This window comes from Actinia tenebrosa, unplaced genomic scaffold (genome assembly GCF_029948245.1).
Source record: "Actinia tenebrosa isolate PJP-AT-01 unplaced genomic scaffold, QUT_ActTen_1.0 PGA_scaffold1__47_contigs__length_23844297, whole genome shotgun sequence".
NCBI classification, from domain to species: Eukaryota; Metazoa; Cnidaria; class Anthozoa; order Actiniaria; family Actiniidae; genus Actinia; species Actinia tenebrosa.
Window position 1 is genome coordinate 6,103,443 of NW_028292578.1, and position 25,080 is coordinate 6,128,522.

The following is a 25,080-nucleotide window of genomic DNA, read 5'->3' on the forward strand; positions in this document are numbered from 1 at the left end:
ATTACTCACCTCTAATAAGTTAATCAAATTTACCTTCAGTACAGTAAAACGAAGTAATGTAAATATAACTTACTGAGCTGCCCTAGTGTTTTGTCTCAGCATCGCGGGGCTTGGGCATATTCATGAAAACAAGAATGCCGTTATTGAGACTTGCAGGGGTGAGGAGGTATAAAAGTGGTCCATATCATGTTCTTTATCATGATATGTGCGGAAAAAGGGACCAATTATCTGTTCCCTATATCATGAGCCTTCATTATTTACTGTCAGCTGTTATACGTCGAAGCTTGTCCTGGATACTTGTGTCTTGTATAAGAACTTTATAGAAATTAGAACTTAGATAGAAGCAGTTTAACCCTTTCTAGAAGTAGTTTACTTTCAAGGCCTCGTAAAAGGCACACGAAACAAACTTTTCGGCTTTCTGCCAGAAAAGAAAGCCAATAATAGTAACTAAAGGCAATGACACCGAAGGAGACAATGAACCTGGAGCTGTTCAAGCTCTACAAGGAGATCTATCCAGTCACCAAATAGATCTTTGTTTTATGTCCGAGACGTGGCTACATGACCGTTTTGACAAGAACCTGGTTTCTCCACGTGGTTTTAATCTTATAACTAAAGACAGAAAAGAAAGGATTGGAGGTGGTTCTCAACTCGTCAAGAAACCAACTAGTGGCAGCATAATTCTGGAAGTTTTCCTAACTAATGCACTACTAGACTTTGGATCTGTAAGATGCATAGCCTGATTAACACTGATCACAAGTGTGTGATGGTTCATCCCAAAAAAAAGACCAAAGCCACAAGAAAATGGGTTGAATTTCGGGACACTCGACCACACTGCAAACTAGCAATGATTGAGTTCCTGAAAGGAATTGACTGGAGGAGTGAGCTATTTGGAAGAGACTTAAACAATGCAATTTCTCATTTTTATTCTGTAGTATGCCCTGCGATTGAAATCTGTTTCCCCATGAAAAGGGTTAAGATGTCATCGAATGATCCTGCATTTATTACACCTCTTGTAAAGTATCTGTTAAAGAAAAGACAAAGATTTTCCCAGAAAGGTATGATTGTTGAAGCAAACTCACCTCTGCCAAGGATAAGTGAACTCATAATTGAAAATCAGATTAGATCAACTCCGTCAAAAGCAAAAATGAGAAGCATGGATCCACTACTAAGCAGTGGTGGAAGACAGTAAACACTACCACTGGTAGAGAGGCAAAGGATGTCCCACTTAGTTCAATCTTCTGTCTGGAAGATATAAATACTTTTTTTCAAGGAATTAACACAGATACTAAATATAAAACTCCTATTTTATTGGAAATTACGGAACATACAAGAATGCCTGTTGATGAATCTACCACATTCAAGTTCCTATCAAGTGTTAAAAAACAGCCTCAGGTCCGGATTGTATTCAGTACTGGTTCTAGAAAGAATTTGCACTAGAACTGGCTCCAGTTATTACTCACTTATTCAACCTGTCTATTGAAGCTCAATCAGTCCCACTGACATAGAAAGTTGCTAGCATAACTGCTATACCTAAAGAATCTCCACTTCAGACTATCAATCAACTGCATCCAATATCTTTGACTGGCATTATTATCAGACTCTTTGAACGTATAATTTATAACTTAGTGATTAGACCAATCATAGAAATAGAAATAGTTTGCTTATAAACAAGGTTGTAATACCACATTGGCACTATTGCAGTGCCAACATATGTGGATGAAAAGGTTGGATGGAATGGCTGATAGTGTAAGGGTCTTTGCCTTTGATTTCTCGCAAGCCTTTGATTCAGTGAATCACTTTATCTTACTGAATAAGTTTAGACAATTGCCTATTAGCCCATATATATTAAACTGGGTAGTGGATTTTCTTACTCATAGACAACAGAGAGCGAGTCATTAGTGATGGTATATTTACTCCTTTTGTATCTATAAATAAATGTGTTCCCCAAGGAACAATTTTGGGTCCCATGCTCTTTTCAGTTATGCTGAATGGCATCAAACCTATTAATAATTCTAACTCTATTTTGGTTAAATACACAGATGATTTAACTTTAAGTACCTTTAGGATTGGTAATAATGATTGTTCTATCCAAGAGGTAGACTCCATTAAGAAGTTGGCTCAGGATAATTTAATGGATATTAATTTATCTAAGACTAAAGAACTTGTTGTCAAGGGCAAAGCTGTGGCACCTATTCCTGATTCCATACAGGGTATTGAACAAGTAACACATTAAACTTTTGGGTGTTCATTTGATAACTTACTTTATCAAACTCATTAATAATTCATGAGGAAAACACAACAGAAATCACGATCGTGAAGAGTGTTGTAAATCTGATACAAAACTGTGTTCATTTGCATAAACTTTAAGTTGGATTTTCTTGGCCAAACTCACTTTAATTTTGAAAATTTTAGTGAAACACAAAGGAACTAACCTAGGCGTTTGATAAGTCATATACAGTATGAGTGGCCTTGTTGTATCAGATATACAATCACTCGGCTACGCCTCGTGGTCGTATATCTGATACAACACGGCCACTCATACTGTATATATTACTAAAAAGGCAGGGAAGAGAATGTATATACTAAGGATTTGTAAGAAATATGGTTATAGTTTGGACTGCCTCCATCACCTTTTCCAATCTATCATTATGTCTCTATTCACCTACGCCAGTTCAGTTTGGGGCTGTTCTAGAGTACAAACACTAAAAGTGTGCAACACTTTGCAGTATTTAGTAGTAAATAGTGCTAATTAAACAATAGAAAAAAATAGGATTAGCATAATTTAGCAGTATTTAGTGGTATTTATGTTACACACTTATAGTGTTTGTACTCTAGTTACTCTAAATATTTATATAAAATAGATATTTTGCAGAATAGGGATTTTAAGTTTGGTTATATTAAGAATACAGTTCCAGTGAAAGACATAATTGAAAAATCAGATTTAAGATTATGGGATAAAGTAATTCGGCCTAATCACCCTCTTTTCCATCTGCTTCCACCCAAGAGGACCAGGGTCTTAAAGTGCTTATAAGCCTTTACACAATATTTTCAGAATTGATTCTTTAAATAGTGAATAGTTGATTGTGAAAATAATTCGTCATTTGAATGTCTGGTCTTTGAGATACAAAGGTTTATATTTCCAATATGTTAATGGCTATGACGTAACATAAGGGATTTGAGTTATTTTGTGGCAACTTTTAGTATTGAATGCTGGACATTTTTTGAAAACAAATTTGTAAAAACCTTTACGTGAGTCACAAGTAAAAGGGTGATGCTTTTAAAATACTGTATTCCAGAACGAGTGCAATGCTGTATATTAAATGATCCCTTATGTTACGTCATGGTCATTAACATATTGGGAATATTAACCTTTGTATCTCAAAGACCCAACATTCAAATGACGAATTATTTTCACAATCAACTATCCACTATTTAAAGAATCAATTCTGAAAATATTGTGTAAAGGCTTATAAGCACTTTAAGAGATAGAGTACACAGTTTTATTCTCCCATCAAAAACTGAGCGTTTTAAGAAAGTTTTCTTAAATAAATGCCTTTTTAGATAAGTATTTAAGATAAGATATTTATTCAAATATCTAATTTATTCAGTATATTTAATGATATGCAAAACAGAAAAATCGCTTTATTTATTGTTTGTTTCATTCAATGACTGTCAAAATATTTTTTCATGTCTAATGATTATAAATCAGTTGGTTTTAAGCGTTGAAAATGGTTATTTTGCATTATGCATCTCATTAGATATTTGTATAAATGTATACTTCAACGTTTCTGCAATCAAGTGTATCTATAAACTAACTTATAGATTTAATTGTAATGTACTGGAATTAAAAATAATGGGCAAGACTAATAATCAAATAGACGCTACTCACATGTGATATATATGACATATGGGTGAGGTACTAGTATCTCATATTTTCCGATCCAATCCTTCTCCCACTTTTTCTCCTAGTCTCTTATATTTTCCAAACTTGCGCTCCCTACCACCACTTCCAGAGGTAGCCGCGCTCGTAGGATTGGAATACAGCTGACGATCGAGTACAAGAGAGTGGTTGGTCATGAATGCATTCATTACTGTTATGGGAAGGGGGAATAAATCTTGAGAGTGTAGCGGAGTGTGATACAAGAGGGTCAAGAAATGAGTGCATTTGGTATCATGCTCTTACGGACGATATTCAACCAACGCATGGGATTAGAATATAGCTGGCGATGGAGTACGAGAGAGTGGTAGGTTTTGAGCCCGCTAACGAATGCATTCATCACCGTTATGGGAATGGAGAAGTGAATCTTGGGAGTGTGATACAAGAGGGTCAAGAAATGAGTGCATTTGGTATCATGCTCGTACCGACGAAATTCAACCAACGCATGGGATTGGAATATAGCTGGTGATGGAGTACGAGAGAGTGGTAGGTTTTGAGCCCGCTAACGAATGTATTCATCACCGTTATGGGAATGGAGAAGTGAATCTTGGGAGTGTGATACAAGAGGGTCAAGAAATGAGTGCATTTGGTATCATGCTCTTACCGACGAAATTCAACCAATGTATGGGATTGGAATATAGCTGGTGATGGAGTACAAGAGAGTGGTAGGTTTTGAGCCCGCTAACGAATGCATTCATCACCGTTATGGGAATGGAGAAGTGAATCTTGGGAGTGTGATACAAGAGGGTCAAGAAATGAGTGCATTTGGTATCATGCTCGTACCGACGAAATTCAACCAATGTATGGGATTGGAATATAGCTGGTGATGGAGTACAAGAGAGTGGTAGGTTTTGGGCCCACTAACGAATGCATTCATCACCGTTATGGGAATGGAGAAGTGAATCTTGGGAGTGTGATACAAGAGGGTCAAGAAATGAGTGCATTTGGTATCATGCTCTTACCGATCTGTTTATTTGATTTTTTTTTTTTTCAAAAATCAAAAACTCCCGGGTATTGGTTCCCGGGTGCCTGGTATCTAGATACTTCGATAAATATTTGATCCACGGAAATTATAATTTTTTTAGGTTATTGAATTTTGATTTATAATTAAAATGATGTACTGAATCATTTTTCAAACATTCAAAAATAAGAGCAAACAGCCTGTGATAAATGTTTGAGATACTTAGCTGACTAACATCTACTTACCGTTCAACTCAGAGATATTTCATGCCCACACTCGTGTTTGTCAGATGTATTCGAAACGATGTACTTATTCAGTAGTATCTTGCACAAAAGGTATAAAGAGATTATAAAATTATTTATGTATTAATTTCCATCATGAAAGCACGAATTCTTTCGTATCATTTTACTAAGATATGGTTTAAATTATCCACTGCTAGTTTGAATTTATTTATGACCTTGAATTTGTATCAGGCTCATGTGTATCGCTAATAAAGGTCGCGGCTAGATATGATTTTTAACGATGCTGACTAACTGACTGACTTAGAATATGGTTGAGCGTAAACCCCATTATATACGCATTTAATAGTTTTTAGAAATGGAAATACAGGTATATGTATACAAGAAAATGTGCGCATTTTGTATCATACTGAAAATTTTCAACGATAATTTGCAAAAACTTCGATGTTATCCGCATATTCGATATATAAATCACCTAAATGATACTGGTTAATAATTTAACATACTCTAAAATGCAATGAATTCATATTTTTATGAGTAAAAGGCTCATGATATAGGGAACCGATAATTGGTTCCTTTTTCCGCACATATCATGATAAAGAACATGATATGGACCCGTTTCTTAAGTGGGGTGAGACCGAGAGAGGCTTCAAACTTGAAGGTTTTTTTAAAAACTCATACCCACGTATTGCTTCTGTTGCCTTCATTGTCAACAAAGAAGACACAGAGAACTAACATGTCGTAAACATTCTTTATACTTATTTTATTGAAATAAATAGATCTTTTAAAATAATAATTTGAAAAAAAACTTGCTTGCTGTGCTGTGTGGAGTTATAAAGCTCTTTGGGATTGGCAGAACACTCGAGAAGTGTCGAGAAGCACTCCGCGGATGTTACTAAACACCTAGACTGCGAGCTAAGGCCTATAGGGGCAAACGTCGAGCTTTCCATGCACCAAACTTAATTACATCGAAGAATGCCGCTCATTATCATGCATGGAAAGTTCGACGTTTGCCCTAGGCCTTAGTCCTTGGCCACTGTCCGTCTGTCTGTCCGTGTCGATTGGTCGAGTCAAAAGTTCCTGGGCTGGGGAGGGAGGGACGGAAGAAACTTAGAGGGACTGCCATCTTTAAAACCCTTCAAGGCGCGTGTTGTTAAATTACCGCTACCTAACATTTATTTCACCCCGGCCTGCTCTCCGTCTGAGCTCTAGCTCAACTCGTGGGTTCGATTCCCAGCGAGGTCGGAAATTAATTTTTCCGAATTTATTTCCAAGGGTCTTTCACCCGGAATAACCTCGTTCCCAAGCACTATAACTTATCTATATTTCTATGTCTTGTGTGTTAATCGAAGTGTAGACTTGCCCCAAGTCGACCTCTCTTGTTTTCTCGGCGTTTTTTTAATTCGAGCAAAGCGAGAATCTTGCGAGCGCAGCGAGCGAGCGACGAAGTCGCGAGAGGTCGACTTGTCTAACTTGCAGGATATTCATTTGCGTTTCCCGCCATTTCCGAATTTGATACGGGAGGGTCGGCTTTCGGGAGCGGAGCTAAAGAATTGTGGTTTTCATTTATTTGTTTCTTCATGTTATATCCGGAGCAGCAAAACATGTTTTATCAATAATAATGGTTGATGCTATAACTCCAACTAAAACTGTTGAAAGGATAGCGATATCTCCTGCGTCCAAACAAAAAATATGCTTTCTTCGCGCCAGTCAAGTTCCGAACAATGACTATAGACGGAAATTGTTTAGTCGTCTCCAACATAGGAAGCAGAGATCCCCTTTGATTTTAAAGACGTTACTTGGTCTTTCATTAAAGAGACCAAGGGGACAACAACAACAACAACAACAGTCTCGATTAAGTTTTTCTCACCGAACCTCATAAAATCTAAGGCGAATGGAGCGATCTCAAATGTCAGGCTTTTTCCCGCTCCTGTAGGTGCAGATATCTCTGCCTGAAAGATACGCTTCTATACTTTGTTTCTGGTATTCTCTTATAGTTTCGTATCCTAATTTACTTTTACCCTATGATATGGCCTCAGATATTGATCTCATGTTGTCAGACAGATGTTGTGTTGACAGATGCCGATGGGAATCGTAGAGATAATCTTACTAATCTTACATTGTGATTGACAGCTTGGATTTCGAGCATTGTGATTGGCTATAATTTACCGACTGATTTTTGGGTCGGTAAATTTGGCGGGAAGCAAGGTCGAAAAGTCCGTCGTGCGCCCAGTAAAAAAAAACCAAAGCGGGCGGCGGACTTTGCGAAAGTCTAATCGAAGTGAAGCAGATCAAGATATTGGGCTTAGTATTAACTTTCCTAATAAGGACTTGATATCCATATATGGTAGATGGTTTTCTGGGGTATGACGTAAGTCTCGGATCAAGAGAGAAAGATAATAAGAGAACAGAACTGTTGGATATCTTTTTACATCTTGGTCGAACTCAGAGCAGTTCACCCGACCTATACGCTTAATTTTGAAGACTTGGATATCTATTGAAGACGCTTTCTGTCCTCTTGCTTTTCGTTATCATGGAAATAGCAAGGAAATGTCCGTTTTTGGCTCGAGTACCGTCGACTTTTATCCGTCAAGCTCGCGGCACTGTTCTGTTATCTTATGCAGAAACATGTCCCGTAATGTCTCAAATGCTCAACTCTAAGACTCCACAACCACCTACTATGGGCTCTGGTACGAACTAATAATATTCTTACGGTATTGGGCAATAATTTAACATCGATAATAATGTATTTTGTATCTTTTTTTCTATTTTTCTAGGCATTAAATCCACTGGTGCATCAAGTTTGTCTCGGTCTGGTAAGCACGTTACATAACTTACTCTAACTTTCCTATTTTCATAAGCTTATATAGTTATATAAGCTTACTTTTGAATTAATTACGGATTAAAAGTAAATATATGTGTTTCAAAATATTGAATCTTGAAAATATATTTATATTTATGGCTAATCTGTAAGGTTCTGGATCCAACTAACGCAACGTGATTTCCTCATCCGTAAAATGTTTGAACCCCTGACTCTAGAAAAATCCAAACATGAAACAAACGTTATCCCCTTCACGTCTCTTATTAAGCCTATGTTATGTCTTTCAACGCAAATTCTTTTCACCCTTGAGCTTTTTTATCCGTCTAAACTACCCAGGAGTTGTACGTTATAACATGATGTCTATAAGCTGAGCCGTGTAAATTTATAACATTTATTACTAATTTAGGCTATTATTAGTGTTTTCGTCACTTTCCCTCAACCCCTTTTTATTTATCTAAGGAAATCGTTATTCCTACGGTCTTCCCCTCTTATCTGCCCCTGTTGATAAGCAGGGCCCACAGAAGGGGAGGTGCTTTGAAGGGGGTGGGCTAATGCTATCTATCAAATGTTACACACACATAATACAACGGATTCAAAAATCGTTTTCATTAACTGGGTCCATCCTAAGCTCCATCCTAGAATACCCCGCAAATCATATGCACATACTTAATGACCATGACTTCTATTTTTGTATGCGCCATTCTTCTAAGAGCTCCAACAACTGCATAGTATTTGAGGGGTTTTCTATATTGTTCCATATTCTCTCTAAATTAATTATTCCCACTTACTAATATAATGATAGTGCCTAAATATATATAATAACAGTGAGCAACAACCCATTAAATATCAAAAAGTTGCTATGACTTGCATTGTATTATCTAATCAGAAATGCAGTTTACCACTTCAGTGATTTCTACCCATGCTTCTTTTCAGTGTAGTCACGTAGGCTTGAATCAATGACAATCAATGACTTTATTAATGTTTAGTTCTACTAGCTTGCCACAAGTGAGCATGACAATGTTTTTTGAATTAAATAAATATTCAATGGTCCTTGAATAGGTAAGGTAGCCTAAGGATATTATCAGCACATACTCATTGGATGCACAGCCATGCACCAAGATCAGACAAAGATAAACAACTGCTAATGCAAAATAACCCCTGCTCTCTGCAAGGCACCTATATTGGGCATTTATTTATACAAGTGTAATATCTCTTGTAAACAAGTAAGATTAATAGTGGAAGAAATGGATGGGCCCTGAGCAAGCCATTTTTTACTCACCTCTTTCACAATTTCAAGAGCCTTAGGGTGTTGTGTACCCCTGTAGGCATTTGAAAGTTTTGATTTTTCAAAAAAGATAACCAGTGTCAAAATTGGCACTGATATTTTTAGTTCTGCACAAAGCTATTAAAGCATTAATGAGAACGAAAAGCAGCAAGAATACATTACTTACTTTCGCAAGTCAATATATTTTCTGTAAGACCAAAACTCTTCATGATCTGTACACGCAAAAATAACTTGGAATAAACTGATAATCAGTATTGTCCAGATAAAAGCAGGTATAGTATAAATTCAATTAAGAAACCTTTCAATTTGGGACAGATTTTTGATTGGTTACCCCCAAAGACGCAAGGCATTATGGGGATGTGAAAGTCGAGAATACATTTTTTTAAAAGATATTGCTTTCTTTGTGAGAAAAACAAGAAAAATAAATTTGTAAATTTAGGTAGGATCCCTATAGCAGATGCCTGCAAAGGTCTCTTGTCCTGAAGAACCCTGGGTAATATTTTTTCATCATCATCTTCTTTTATTTAAAAACCAACAAGGGTATTAATAAATAAATTACACTGAATAAGTATACAGATTTAAATATTGAAATATCAATTACAATAAATAAATTAGTGAGCAGACATGCAAGACATTTTCCCTGATGTCAAGACAGTTACAGCCTAAGATAGATGTGTGTCAACAGCATAGAAATGGTAGCACATTATGTAGTGTTTAATAAACCAGCAGGGGTGTTTTATCAGGTATAAAACACGAGGCGTAGCCGAGTGGTTTTAGACCCGATAAAATATGATCTGCGAGTTTATTGAACGACTTAAAAAAACTCATGATGTAAGTAATGTTTAATAAACGAGCAGGAGTGTTTTATCGGGTATAAAACACGAGGCGCAGCCGAGTGGTTTAAGACCCGATAAACCACGATCTGCGAGATTATTGAACGGCTTAGAAAACTTATGATGTTTGTTCTCATTGTGTACCGATTTTTTTACGAAATGAACCAAGTTTGATAGAGAAAATCCAAGTTAATGTTTATGCAAATGAAGACGAATCTTTATCAGATATAAAATCACCTTCATGGTCATGATTTCTATTGTGTTTTCTTCATGAATTATTAATGAGTTTTCTAAGTTCTCATATTGTACCGAATTCTTTACGAAATGAACCAAGTTTGATAGAGAAAATCCAAGTTCAAGTTTATGCAAATGAAGACGAATCTTTATCAGATATAAAACCTGCTTCACGGTCATGATTTCTATTGTGTTTCCTTCATGAATTATTAAGTCCTAAGCCGGATTTACCGGATTGTTTTTATGAGCCTCCTAAAATCATGAAGCAAATCTTCTTGTTCCTTATCACAGATTATTTAGCGACAGCATACGACCAGTTATAACATTTAGTTCTCAGAGTTTCAAGTTGTATTGCCAGTCAATAGGAAAGTCAACATGATGAATATCTCAATGTTGGTACTCATTAAAGTCAAGTTTTACCGGTTTTTTCCCTGGAGCCAGTCAGTCGTAACCATTTCAACATGTTATTGTATTTATTACATACTATATTACATACTATATTTCATACCATGGCCATTATTACATCAAATTGCTTTTGTTACTTCTGAGCATAGATTGACTTTTGATAATACATACATCAACTAAAAGTTCAGTGTCAAACGTTTGAGCTATATAAATTGAGACACAATTACATTCCACTGTTGTCGTGGTATCTTTTTCTTTAAAAAAACTAATTTCCTAAAGTGGGTTATTTCGTTTTTTTAAATTTTTATTTTTATTTTATTTTATTTTATTTTTTGTATTTTTGTTGTTTTTTTTATTTCACCTCTGACTTGGAGACTCATTTCGATAGCCTGAATATAGCGCGATCATCTGTCATCATTACGTCAGTCGTCCGGGTCAATAAATAACCTCGTATGTTCCCATTGTAGTAGACAGTCTGCTGGGGTATTATGTAATACCTTTCAATGCAATACTAGTCTTGGTTGGTTCGTAGCATCCACGCTTAACTTAGCACTGTCTCAGGACGTAGGAATGAAACAGAGATGAAGCTTTCAGTACCGAAGAACCAGTCCTATCTCAAAAGACTAGCCTTGTTTTCAAGAAGTTAGTTTCATTCAACATCAACATTGTTTAGGTTTTTTTTCACAGTTTTCTTTTGTGTAACCGTCGATTATGTAATCGAATTCAGGGAAAAAGCTGTTCATTGTTGCACCCTCTTTTTCTAGAATCAGTTGTACTCCTTCTTCTTACTATTGCACAAAAATGCACGCGAAACCGTTAGCTGCGGGTTTTTGAGCTTTTTTGCACTTTTTTTGTAATTAATTATTAAGCATGAATTCCAATCAGACATTGTGTATGGTTCAGATACCCAGGCGGCTTAATACAACGGGATTAGTCTATCTTATACTAGTAGCTATATTCATGGAGTGATTGTTCTTTTAGATGTTGGCAAATGCCCGTTCATGAGCAGTGTTGGCACAAACAAGTTCAACAACAAGGATGGACCAACTTTTGACTTGCAGGACGATGTTGGGCAGAAACATCATCTACCAACCAATAAAGGTAAAATATAATAAACCTCATAACTACCGTATTTATCATTTACTAATTAGAACTCGTTTTCTAAAGGAGCCTTCACGTCCGATGCCTTAAATGCCGTCAAAAACATGGGTATTGGATTTGGAGCTATGAACAAGCTTCAGTATCAATCTTACAACCCAGCTCGTTGTATGACAACTATTGCTTCAGACACTGGTGAGTTGGTCCCCGCAGACTATAAAGCCATTAGTTGTATAAAGGTTTTTTTGTGTTGCCGTATTCTCGGTTTCCAGGTATAAACACGAATAACATATCTTGCTTAATGATAGATCAGTCCATTTTTATGCACGAAAAGGGGGAAAAAGTTCGATGATAATCACCTATGTTTTGTTTTAAGGTAAAATTAAATGGTTATGTAACATCAATAAAACATGGCAAGTGGCCTTTAGTCGTTTCACGTCAGTGAACACGCGACCTTCCACAAGTAACGCCCAATAAAGTGCTGGGATCAAAATCAGTGGATCTCGTTATCTCAATAACCCCAAGCCCTATCAGGATAATGCCTGTTGTATCCCACTGACAAACTTGATGCAATATATGACATAGTTATATTGATAACTGGCAACGTTTTTAATTTTTTTAACAGCTCAGCCTAAAAGCGTCGATAATATTTTTGATTATGAAAAATTCTTTGACGAAGAGATAGAAAAGAAAAAGGCTGACAGCACATACCGGATCTTCAAGAAAGTCAACCGTTTAGCTCCTGTATTCCCGCATGCCAAGGAGTTGAGTGAGACTATGGACTTCAGGGATATTACTGTTTGGTGCAGTAATGATTATCTGGGGATGAGTAGACACCCTGAAGTACTCAAGAGTGCCAGGTATGAACCGCTACTGCTCGCACACCCATTCACCTCGTGTGACTGTACAAACAATTCAATTGTACTATTTTAATAATTGATAGGGAGACGCTGAACGAACACGGTGTTGGGTCTGGTGGTACACGTAATATCTCGGGTACTAGTAGCTACCACGAAGCACTAGAGGCACAGCTTGCAAAGCTACATGACAAACAAGCAGCTCTGCTATTTACATCCTGTTATGTGGCTAATGATACCACCCTCTATACACTGGGAAAGCTTCTGCCAGGTATGTTTCTTCACATATCTTGATCTAAGTCACTGATCAAACCCTGAAACAACCACTAGATTGATCTAAGTCAAGGTATACTCACTATAAGTCAAGGTTTTGCATTTTCATTTGCAAATGGGATGCCGAGTCCAGGAGTCGAACCTAAGACCCTACCGACTTTTATTAGATATTACAATGCAGTGTTAGTGATGGCTTGCTGACAGACCTTTGTATTCCTTGCTGTCTAGGTTGCATTTATTTCTCGGATGCTGGTAACCATGCATCTATGATCCAAGGTATTCGTAACAGTGGTGCCAAGAAATTGATCTTCCGCCACAATGATCCTAAACATCTTGAGCAGTTACTCCGCGAAGCCGATCCTTCTGCCCCCAAAGTAGTTGCCTTCGAGACGGTGCATTCTATGACAGGGGATATCTGCCCTTTGAAGGAGCTGTGTGATGTAGCACACAAGTATGGTGCCATCACTTTTGTTGATGAGGTAAAGAACATTTATTCCTATTAAACAACATAGAATAGATGGACGTAATGTTTTTTAACACTGTCACTGTGATAATGTTAAGCCTATTAGCAATAGGTTTTGTCCTGGTTTTGTTGAACCGTTGCGTAGCTCGCTGCACGTGAATGATGGTCACGTTTTGAACAGTCTGAATGTGTTGTTCTCGTTGCATGATTTGAGCCTGAATGTTCAGTAGTCTCATTGCAGGTTTATCAGTGATTATTGCAACTGGCACTTTGGTATTGTGCCCCGTCTAGCTTGTAAATATTTTGCGATAATATAAATACATTACGGTGACCAGGGATTCTTGCGGGATTGTGTCATCCTTAATGCATTTCGCTGTAAAACATAGCGATAATATATATTTATTTTTTCTTAAAAGAAGGATAGCACAAGTCCTTTTTATATTGAAAAGCAAAACAAAATATAATCAAATGTTGATCCTTTACGATTCGCCCGGTTGATAACTAAATACTTTAAGCGCTACTTGGCACTCTATGCTTGCAAATAAATCATGTTGTACTTTCGCGGAGTGATAACATAAACTTCCATATCAAATGATGCCCGCCTTCAGAGCGAATTTTGTGACCCCGCTTTTGCTATTATTATTTTTATTTATTTATTATTATTATTTTTTAATGATTATTGTTATATCGACTTCAACTTATGATAAGCCGTAAATTATGGCTAAACAAGAGAAAGTGCAATAAGAACGGCTGTTTGTGTTGTAACGTAGAAGTCCATGTCCTCGAATCATATTGCGTGACATTCTAAATATTGACATTGCCTTGTATAAAGAACCCGACTCTATTAAACTTCAGCGCTATTCATCAAAACCGCTTCAAAGTTTCCCTATTTATCAATTTCGGTATCCTCTTTCCAATATTTGAAATTTCATGCAATAGGTGACATTGCACGATCTCGATGATAAGCCGTAATCCTGGTAATCGAGAATCATTTTTCCATTCCTTTCAAGGTCCATGCTGTGGGTTTGTACGGTGATAAAGGTGGTGGAGTGGCAGATCGTGACGGCTTGTTAGCTGATCTGGACATCATAAGTGGCACCCTTGGCAAGGCATTCGGTGCTGTAGGGGGGTACATCGCAGGTAGCACTGCTCTAGTGGACACCATTCGTAGTTATGGAGCAGGGTTTATCTTTACCACCTCTCTACCTCCTGTTACTGTCAATGCCGCAAGGACGTCCATTGAAATTCTTGGCAGTGAAGAAGGTCGTGAACTTCGCAGTCAACATCAAGCTGTTGTCAAGAGGTTGAGGAACAAAATGGTACAACGTGGCTTGCCTGTTATCTATGCACCGTCCCACATTGTTCCAGTTCATGTGAGTAATAGCCTGTTATAATCAAATCAGATAAACTATCTTTACATAAGTAACGGTGAAACTCCTTCAGTTTGTATAATAATTAAACATTCCGAGGTTGAAGAGAAACTGGCTCGAGTTGCCGTTGCAGCGTATTGTGGGACCGTATTAAGGGACATTTCCAAGGTGGCGTCTAGTCGTCCCACAATGCACTGCAGTGTCAACTCGACCAGGTTTTTCTAAGCCGCATCATCAAAATATGAAGTTTTCTTGTCGAGCTTTTCATAGAAGCATTCATATTATAATTGAAGAAACATGTCTTTTATTGAATGATTGTAGGTTGGTGATGCAAGCAAGTGTACCCAGATCTCCAATGACTTGATGAACAAGTACAACATCTACGTACAGGCTATCAACTATCCTACTGTCCCACGTGGTGAAGAGAGACTTAGGTTCGCTCCAACCCCAAGACATTCCGAAGAGATGATGGATCACCTAATTGAAGCGTTGGGTACTGTGTGGACCGACAATAAAATGGAGTTCTTGAGCCCTGACTGTAGTAATACATGTGACTGCCAGGATCGTTGTCTTCACGTCAGTGAATTCTCGTTCAACAAATACGCTACACCAGTGAAAGCATGATTATCAAACGGCGTCTTTTTCGTACAATCTTACATTTACTAGATAGATTTGTCAATAAATAATACTTGGTGAAGGGTTAATTAATGCATTTGTAATCAAACCATTTTGTTTGTAATCAGAAAAACAAACATCAATCAACTTATTCTTGCACTTGTATCAGTAAAATATCTAAATAACTTTCACTTAGAAGACCCAAACAAGAAATAAAATTATCAGTATTGTACTTGTATTTATTCGCTTGTGTTTTATTCCAATCAGAAAAAATATCTAAGGCCTAGGGCAAATGTCGAACTTTCCATGCACCGAACTTAATTACATCAAAGAATGCCGCCTCATTATCACCTGATATCCATTGTTTTTAATGAGCTCGGTGCATGGAAAGTTCGACGTTTGCCCTAGGCCTAAATAACTTTCACTAAGAAGACCCAAACAAGAAATAAAATTATCAGTATTGTACTTGTTTTTATTCCTAACAGTAAAATATCTAAATAACTTTCGCTTTTTTTTGGCCGAATCGAAGGTATCAGAGAAGGGTGAGGGTTGCACACCATTCTGATGATTCCCACATTTTGGGCTGCAACAACCAATGACTCGGGGGCTATGCTCCTCAAGTGCAATAGTATTATATTTCTACTGAAAGTGAACGTGTTATATTTAGACAACATTAATATACACGGTTCTAAGGAACACTCAAAGACCGACCTGAAGTTAGATTGAAGAAGTAACATGGACCGAATACTAAAATAGCCACTAGACACTCCTTACGAAACTAAAAGAAAATATGTTGGATAGTTAATGTAGATGATTTTATTTTGGCTGCAGTACGTTTTGTTTTCCATACTTCACTACCTCATCTCTTTTTAAATGTCGTTCTGATATTTGACTCCAGTGTGCCAGTCGTAAATGTATCATTCGGTCAATGCCTCTGTATTCGAGCTAAACGAGCTTTAAAGATATCAAAGAGTAACTAGAGATGTACTATTATTTGGAGAACGTACGACATAGGCAACTCGTGCGGGATACAGTTTGAGGCTGGTAGGGCGGGTCTTGTGACCACTTCCGTTGAAGGAGCAACGAGAAGATAACATTCTGACGAGCTCTGTTCTGAACAACTTGCTCCTAAACGCATAGAGAAGTGGGTTAAAAACTGAATTCAAAGTCAAACAGAGTAATGGGAAAGCCGAGTTCAGTACTTCAGACACCTCTCGTGAAATAGCGCTTGTTTCGCGATTAACGCTAGCGAAAATCAACGATATAATGACTGGAAGCAGAAAAAACAACATGTTTGTCAACACAAGACTGAATACCCTCTTGGCTAACTCGATATCTGCGCGTATTCGCATGTTCTTGCTGGATCTCCGTACAAATATGTACATTTTAATGTATATAGGAATAGTAGCGAGGTACAAGAGACCTGATAGTCCTGCCACAGTAGTGCTGTAATAAAACTGAAGGGGATTAGACTTGACAGGAAAAACTGATATACAATAAGTATTAAGGGAATAGCTACCTACACCAAATACAGGGAGGATTGTTGCAGCTAGAGCCCACAACCAGCAGATAGCCGACGCTACCAGAAGGGTGGTGGGGCTCATTCTACTGTGACGTGGTCGAGTGCGCACTACACATTTGTATCGCTCTATCGTTAGAACAAATGCAAAGCCCACAGCAAGACATATTCCCAAAACCCAGAAGAACCCTATAGATGCGCAGTAATTGTGCGCAAATGTCAACATTTGTTCAAACGTTTTGAATGTATGAATAGATATGATCAGGACGGAATACACGCCGTTAAACAGATCCCCAACCCCGATATTACACACTAGTACCATGTCTAAGTTGTTATGGAGACGTTTGGAACATATGGTAGTTATGATTACTATTAAGTTTAAAGCTATAGCTAAAGGACCAAGAACAAACTGCAGGTACATCACTGATAGAGTTGTATCGCGACAAGGAGCCTTCAAAAATTCCTTCATCTCTGACTGACTGCACTTTGGGTTTTCAATCACACATTGTCCTAAAAAACCCTGGTTTGCAAAACCTTGAACTATTTTTGATGCCGTAGTAGTAATGGTACGGCATGCGTAACCTTTGATGTATCTCGTAGAACCTTCAGTATACAGCTTAAGTTGGCTGGAGGTATTTGATTTGATGAGTGAACAGTTCCAGCAGTGTTGACCCCAGCTAACACCTTGGACGGTCCGAAGCTGTTTTACTCTCAAGATACCATAATCTGGTAACCATGGTGATGTGCCAGTCAGGTCTAGTGTGGTAAGATTAGGCACATGACTAATGAGTTTTGATGTTTGCCACTCTTTAATTGGATTCATGCTAAGATTGCTGCAAGAATAAATACCAACAATCATATGAAGTGTTTTTCTTGTCTTCCGTCCCTTAATGCATGTCTCACTTTACGCTAATTTTCCGTGCATTTGAAAAACAAAACATAGATGAAGTGACTACCCAAGTGAAACAAGCTACCAAGAGAATATGAACTAAGAGAAGGAATCCCCGTGCCCCATCATGTGCACACTTTGATGCTATTTTTAGAATCTATTTTTGCTAACGTTTTCTTGTGCTTTTCTTATGTTCAAATGTTTACATCTGCCCTCAAGATGACGATGTAGGTCGAAAGCTTTGGAAAATAAATGTAAAAAATACTCCAAAAAGTTGAACAAATTACTACTTCAATTTCCTGTCGTATTTGCCAATCTTTCGACGTGCACATTCATATTCAGGGCAGAGTCGAAATAACGAAAAAACCCTAAAACGTAAGCAAACAGCGTAGAGCGCGCGCAGTAAATGCGCGTGCAGAAAAACAAAGTTTAAAAATAGCATCAAACTGTGCACATGATGGTTACAAGGCTATATAGGTAGGATTCCTTCTCTTAGTTCATTTTCTCTTGAAGCTACATTATGCTGAAAGCTGATTATCAACAAGTAAAATCCGTAAAACTGGCAAGATGTGGTCCATAGTATTAGCTTGTATACCTGTGATATATCGCCCGTATAGAAGGACGGCTAGGAGTACGCGACTATGGTCAATGTGTGCAGTCTTTAGTTATACATCTAGCAAATTCTGAATGACATCAGAGTTGTTATTTTGATTTTAATATGTTTGTTACTTCCGAACCCTTTTAAGAATTAACTTTCACTTAATTCAACATTAAAAGTAGTGGGAGGAAGATGGATTTAACAGTATACAGACAGTGAGATAACATGAAACTTTACTTACAGTGTTCGAAGAGCTGTCAGTCCTAGGAAAGCATTGGCTGATATGTTGTGAATATTATTATTGTATAACGAGCTGAAAAAGCGGACAAAAATAACGTTATTATAATTCAGTTTATATTGTTCATTTTAAGAATGGTCCCTTTTACAGTTCCCTGCGCCATCTTGAAAGGTAACCATCGAAACTAGACGAACAGTGAGCTTACAATGATAGAGACATTTTTTTAAACACCTTGGACAATTATTCACATATATCTATCATTGCAAGTTCTCTCGCGTCGATGCAAAGGCACAGCTGCCTTTCAACATGGCGCAGGGAATTACTGTGTGAGGCGGGACTATTAACTTCAATTGTCCAACACCGCTCTAACCCTTCCTTCCTGGCCCACCCGGGCTATAAAACTAAAGGTTTTTGAAGAAAGTTCTAACAGTTTCCTGAAAAGAGGAGCTGATAATTTAATTCAATAACTTCTGATATACCCCACGTGCCAACGAAGAATACGTTACTTACAGGGTTAATAGACCAGTAAAATCAACAAATAATCCATCTTGAATGGAACTCGTGTTGCTGTTGAATATTTCCCTAACAGAAGAAAAAGCGTCAAAATATAAACGCATTCATCAACTAAAAGAATAATGGCTCTAATATGTTAATTGAATATTGAGGCCATCAGTACTGACATGATTGAGCCTTGATATATATGAATGGCATATTGTCAGACAATATCAATGGAACAAATTATCTAGCCTAGCTCTCAGTGCCGCGGATACAATATCTTTTTATTTACCAGTAAAATAAATAGCCAAAACTGCACTTAATCAAGTTTGTAAACGTAGCTGGATGTGTGTTCTAGATACAAGAGCGGGGTTCAGTTCTATTCAAGAGCTACGGATGACACGCAAATTCGTGAAGCGTTCCATTTTTTTTTTTTTTTTTTTTTTTTCTCGAATGGTAAACGCATCGAGATTTTGAGGTGCGTGCCAAAAAATGTATATATTATTATTATTGTTATTACTCATTGAAACTGATTAAAGCCCCACATCTTTGACTGACTGAATGTTGATCAAGCTTTTTCCTATATACCGTTAACTATTGCATCAACTACTCTTTTTGTATTGTTTACTATAGCTTCAAGGTCGATATGCGGGTATTAGATGACTCTCTTTCGTTATATTTCCCATCAACTGAATGACTTGTCAAAAAACGTGTACATTAATCGGTTTATTTATAGAACAGTTCCCTAAGATTGGTGTTGATGACAAAAACAATTCAGGTAGTTTCAGCCTTGTGTTCAAGCTATCGGAAGTAAGTCGATAGAACTAATTTTTTCATATCCGATGAAAATACCTTGAGGGCATGTCGTTCTGACAGCGTGAGATATACATCTGTACATTTGCATGGTCGTGTCCGCTCTGCGCAAAGCAGTTTATCAAATGTGAAGTAGATTGAAATGAAAAACATAACCAATCAAATATAATGACATATCTTCTTCCCAAAATGATTTGGATTAAAATGTATGTGAAGTCGGTACACTTTGCTTTGATTTATTGATGGATGCATTATTTCAATAATGGTATCGGAATTACCTCCACTTCGTTAGATCCTAAACTGATCCTCATAACTATCATCGTGAGTCGGCCCTATATCTGTTTTCTCATCTAGAATATCATTGATTGGAAAATAATAAATGTATGTCGCATTTATATTCGCCGGACCCACAAGTTACCTTTCATTTTGATTGCTTGAATCATTTACATCTTTAATTTATTAAACATTGAATAGAGGATATTACATGGGCGCGCGGAAATACGAAATTTATCTTCAAGTGTTGAAAGATTTTCAACACGAGAAGATAAATTTCGTATCTCCAAGCGCCCATGTAATGTTCTGTTTATTATATAATTATCCATAAAATCAACTTAACGAGCTTTTTATTATTATAAAACGTTTTTGTTTATAAACTAATAGCTTAAATACACATGGTAACGATATATTCACATGTGAAAATATCAGTTTTTCGGAAAGGAGAAATATAAGTATTTTATGGATAATTATATGATAAATGTATACATCAAACATACTAATGAGTTAAGTTAAGCGTATTCTATTAAGATAGCTCTTATTACATATAAAGCTTTGAACAATTTAGCGCCATGTTATATTAGAAATCTGTTTTCGCCTTATGTGCCTTCTCATTCACTTCGTTCTTCCTCCATAGTTTTAACCTAAGACATACGGAAAGAGAGCATTTTCGATTAGTGCTCCACAAATTTGGAATTTACTTCCTATTAACATTAGGAATAGTTTTAGAACAGCTTAAGACTTATTTAATTAGGTTAGCTTATTTTCATTAAGTATAGATTTTAATTAAGTATAGATTATATCTATATATATACAGCGATATGCAGAAATTATGATCCTTTTGTATATACACAAAAAGTACAGTCAATGTCATTAACGTTGTCCACCGAAAAAAGACATTTACGCATTTACACATTTACACATTTAGACTAAAAGATATATCACGTGTTTCATTATGTATTCTTTCCTCGTGTGCGTTTCTGAACTTTAAATGTAAAATTCAACTCGTGAATCGAAAATTCAGAATGCCACGCCAATTTGATGAGGATCTAAGATGGAGAATGGTATTTCAGCGTTTGTTTTATGCCAGAACGTTCGAGGAAACACGTGATATTTTTTAGCCTAAATATCTAAATGTATAAATGTGTAAATGTGTGAATGTCTTTTTTCAGTGGACAACGTTAATGACATTGACTGTATATCAAATGTATCAGTATTAGAAATTAAGGGATGTCATATCTGATATTTTTTTCAGAAAGCCCTAGTGATAGGCAATCCGAAAAAAAATATCAGCGATGATATCCCATAATTTCTGATATACTTTTGATATACTTATATATATATATATATATTTAGCGTGATATTTTCCTACGTCTCATTTAAACTTTTTGTTTATAATCTTGTGAGTTCAGCGCTTTGAGCACCAGGAAAGGCGCGTTCACTCGGTTATAAATAAAAAAAGTTATAAAGTTATAATGATATCTCAGCTCTACTTACAAAGAACAGACACTTGATTTCGGGTGCGGTAAATGTTCAAGGTCTAGATCTTGTACGATAACCTGCTGAACATCATCTTCAACGCTGCCATTAAGGCAAGCATGGAGAAAGACTTGTACAGCATCCACTTCATGAATACACAGTAGAACGATGAAAAGCAGCCACCAGTGAACTTGGTGTTCCATCTGAGCTGACAAACAAGAAACAATGTATGACCAACACTGCATGCATGTCGTGCCTATTAAAGAGATCACCTGGCTACCAAACACGTACACGCGCAGGCCATGTCAGCACCGCAAACACTGGAAATCTGATTCGTCAAATGATATACAATGACTAAAATAGGATGTGGATAATAGTGTTAACAAAAAACAAAAAAAACAAAAAAAAAACAAAAACAACTACAAAATATGTCTTGGTTGATACGAAAAAAGACTAGATGTTTGAAAAATTGTAAATAATGTAAAAAAAGGACTGAGATAATTATTGAAAGAGTACCTGCATGTTCATATATAGATATAATTACTGTTATCGAAAATATGAATGAGAACTAACCTATAGAGTACTGCATTAAAAAGATAGCACGTTAAGCTGCCTTCCTGTTGTGTATTGTGGATTAACGTGCAAGGCCTTTTCGTGCAGTTTTTATACTAGACTAGAATATGTTTGATTGATTACTATTCTACTTCCCCTGCCGTACACGATTTCGAAACAGCTAGCATCAGCTGTATTCCTACTCTACACCCTCTCAAAAAGAAAAAAATATATATTTAGGTCTGTTTCATTATGATGGAAAGGATTGAGTATGCGTTCAAAGCCATCAGAGTTCAAAGCCATCAGATCCATCGTCGGTTGAAAGTCAATAAGATTTTTGAGTCTTCTGGTCATGGCAAGGGGTTAATCATCATCTATTATATCATATTATATATATATTGTATCATATATAATATATATATAACTCTAAACAAGTCTCAGCTGAAATCCAATAAAAAAATTTGAAATAGACCTTTTTGCTTACACTACTTTTGATCTTCCTGCATGCTAAAATAAGATCGTACTGGGAGGTTCGGTTTTAGGCAGTGCCAAAATTCAGAATTTATTAGCGACTTTATTAGAAAGTTGTGCACTAACCTGTTATCAAAAAAGTCAATATCACGTTCATTGATGGAAGTTGCTTTGCACTTGACTCTTGGGAGAAAAATGAGTTTTGACTCAACCTGAAACTGATTATAGTTACATAAATATATAAACATCTAGTTGTGCTTCTCTGCGTAAAAAAAACTTAGGTGCAGTCGCTGATTGATTGACCCACCCACAATATATGGTTAATGCAGACTTAATGTCGTCCTATTGAAGCAACTAAAGCATTTCCTAACGTTTTACAAGATTCCTGCTGTTTATATTCATTGTTTGTCGGGGTTTTCCTTGTTTCTGTGAAGTTAATTGATAACATTTTCTTTGATGAGCATTTCCAACAGGGATAAGAGGACCGGATCCAGCTAAAATCACAAGTGCTATACATTAGTCATTGGGTAACAGTGAGATGTGCAATTTATTTAAAACCATAATCGACCCTCAGTCGTGCACACCTGCCGGAGTTTGAGAAGCACAACTTTATCAATATAATAATTATTTTTATTTGGCTGTGCGGCGGGTTTATTCTGATAATAAAGAACATTCTCGCTATATATTGCTTTTATTCGAGGATAATTATCCAGTTATAAACAAACTAGTGGACTATTATTTATACTGCATTCTGATTGGCTATGCTACCTATACTACAGGTGTATTAGTGACAACCTATTTGTACAAATACGATTACGGGTGGCTGACTACTTTGGTGAATAATAAACAGAAAAATAAAAATTGAAACTTTTTTAGCCTGAAATTTAATGCTGATTATCGCAAAGCGTAATGAAAATGCAAAAAAAAATGGGGTGTCCCGAGCTTGTTTTTGAGATATATCGACTCAGGAATGACATGCGTTTGTACAATTTAAACTCTGTACAAAAAAATCATAAAACCGAAACTAAGGAAGAAACATGAGTAATTTTCTCCGAACACGTAACTAACATTATATTTATAAAATACTGATAGAAGTTGTTTTAATAAACTATTGTAGACAATGGAAAATCTTTTTTTTGTTCAGGTTCTACGGTGTGCAAGTTATCGTAAAAATTGAGCACAAAACAAACAGAACGATTTTTTACATTGTTCTGATAAACAGAATTGTCTATAATAATGGGATATTACCTGTTATTCCGGAAAATAACAAAAAAAAAAAAAGTGCAAAATTTGAGGATTTTGCCCTCTTGAAGTTCAAAACATTTATGGTTCTTCAATAAAATCGTGAAAATTATTCATCGGGTTTTGAGCGCGCGCACATCGTGGGCTCAAATCGAAAGTTCAACAGTAGTCTGCCACATTAACACATCAAATCAATGGTGTTTTGTTCGGGTCAGTTAACGAGGTTTCGAGTTAATGGTTCCTTTTGTCACTTCTAGACTCGCTAGCTTTTAACCCTTGATTGGACTATCCCCGGCACATAGGACACATTCACGTACATCAGCTGCTCTAATGGTCAATATCATTATTCACGGTCAAAAATAGATATCGCAAAGCCTTCGAAATGCGGACAAACATTACAAATAAAGGCTTCGATTATATGGAAAGGAATTAAGAATATCAGTCGAAAAATGATAGTTCTTCCAAGAGATGGAAACAACAAGACTACAAGACATTGCTACAGCATGTTAGCACGTGCGCTGGGCTCAGCTTGTCCTCCTTCAATCCCATGATACACAATTCAAAGTTCCAACTCAGGCCCCGTCCACACTATGCCGGATAAATTTGAATCCGAATATTTATTTATTCGGTTAGGCCTGCCGTCCACACTAGTCCGGAAGAATCCGGAACAATTCTTCACCGTAAACGAATTCTTTCGAATACGGTCTCCAGAGTGGAACAATTTGAAAACGCCGGCTAGCCGTATTAGTGTGGACGGAGAACATTTCGTACCCGAAATTTTTCGAATACGATGACGTCACGATTGTCATGGTAACATGGCGGGAAGGCTAAAAATTCACCGCAGGCCGCAATTTCAGCTTCGATACATGCTCAGATGTGCAATGAAGCGTTTTTGCCGCCTTTGATCGGACTAGTGTGGACCCGAAACATTTTATCCGTTTTCATCTGTGGACGGAAAACGTTTTTCTCGGTTTCGGTGTGAAAGTTGCGGATTCAAATTTATCCGGCATAGTGTGGACGGGGCCTCAGAAAACAGCGAACCATTCACCGTTGCAGCAGTTTTCCCACAAACGACTACACAGTATCCTGTTTCAAAAAGCACAGAAGAGTACTACAAGAA

The 25,080-nt window shown here is 36.8% G+C and overlaps 2 protein-coding genes across 3 annotated transcripts; one reads left to right on the plus strand and one right to left on the minus strand.

The window, feature by feature from the left end:
• The first annotated feature begins 7,531 nt into the window (after nucleotides 1-7,531).
• On the plus strand, nucleotides 7,532-15,629 carry LOC116307294 (uncharacterized). Of its 2 annotated transcripts, XM_031717464.2 has the most exons (9): nucleotides 7,532-7,827; nucleotides 7,915-7,953; nucleotides 11,697-11,816; nucleotides 11,883-12,008; nucleotides 12,439-12,673; nucleotides 12,757-12,941; nucleotides 13,172-13,422; nucleotides 14,417-14,779; nucleotides 15,098-15,629. In XM_031717464.2, exons 1-9 carry the CDS (start codon nucleotides 7,671-7,673, stop codon nucleotides 15,398-15,400), a joined length of 1,779 nt encoding a protein of 592 aa, XP_031573324.1. In that variant the 5' UTR covers nucleotides 7,532-7,670; the 3' UTR covers nucleotides 15,401-15,629. The 2 variants fall into 2 exon arrangements, with proteins under 2 accessions (XP_031573324.1, XP_031573325.1); XM_031717465.2 differs by lacking the exons at nucleotides 7,532-7,827; nucleotides 7,915-7,953 and adding an exon at nucleotides 11,202-11,357.
• Nucleotides 15,630-15,842: 213 nt separating this feature from the next.
• On the minus strand, nucleotides 15,843-19,211 carry LOC116307295 (follicle-stimulating hormone receptor-like). Its single transcript, XM_031717466.2, has 3 exons — nucleotides 19,146-19,211; nucleotides 18,639-18,710; nucleotides 15,843-17,743 (listed from the first exon to the last, which is right to left on the minus strand). Exon 3 carries the CDS (start codon nucleotides 17,731-17,733, stop codon nucleotides 16,357-16,359), a length of 1,377 nt encoding a protein of 458 aa, XP_031573326.2. The 5' UTR covers nucleotides 17,734-17,743; nucleotides 18,639-18,710; nucleotides 19,146-19,211; the 3' UTR covers nucleotides 15,843-16,356.
• Between the last annotated feature and the right edge of the window lie 5,869 nt (nucleotides 19,212-25,080).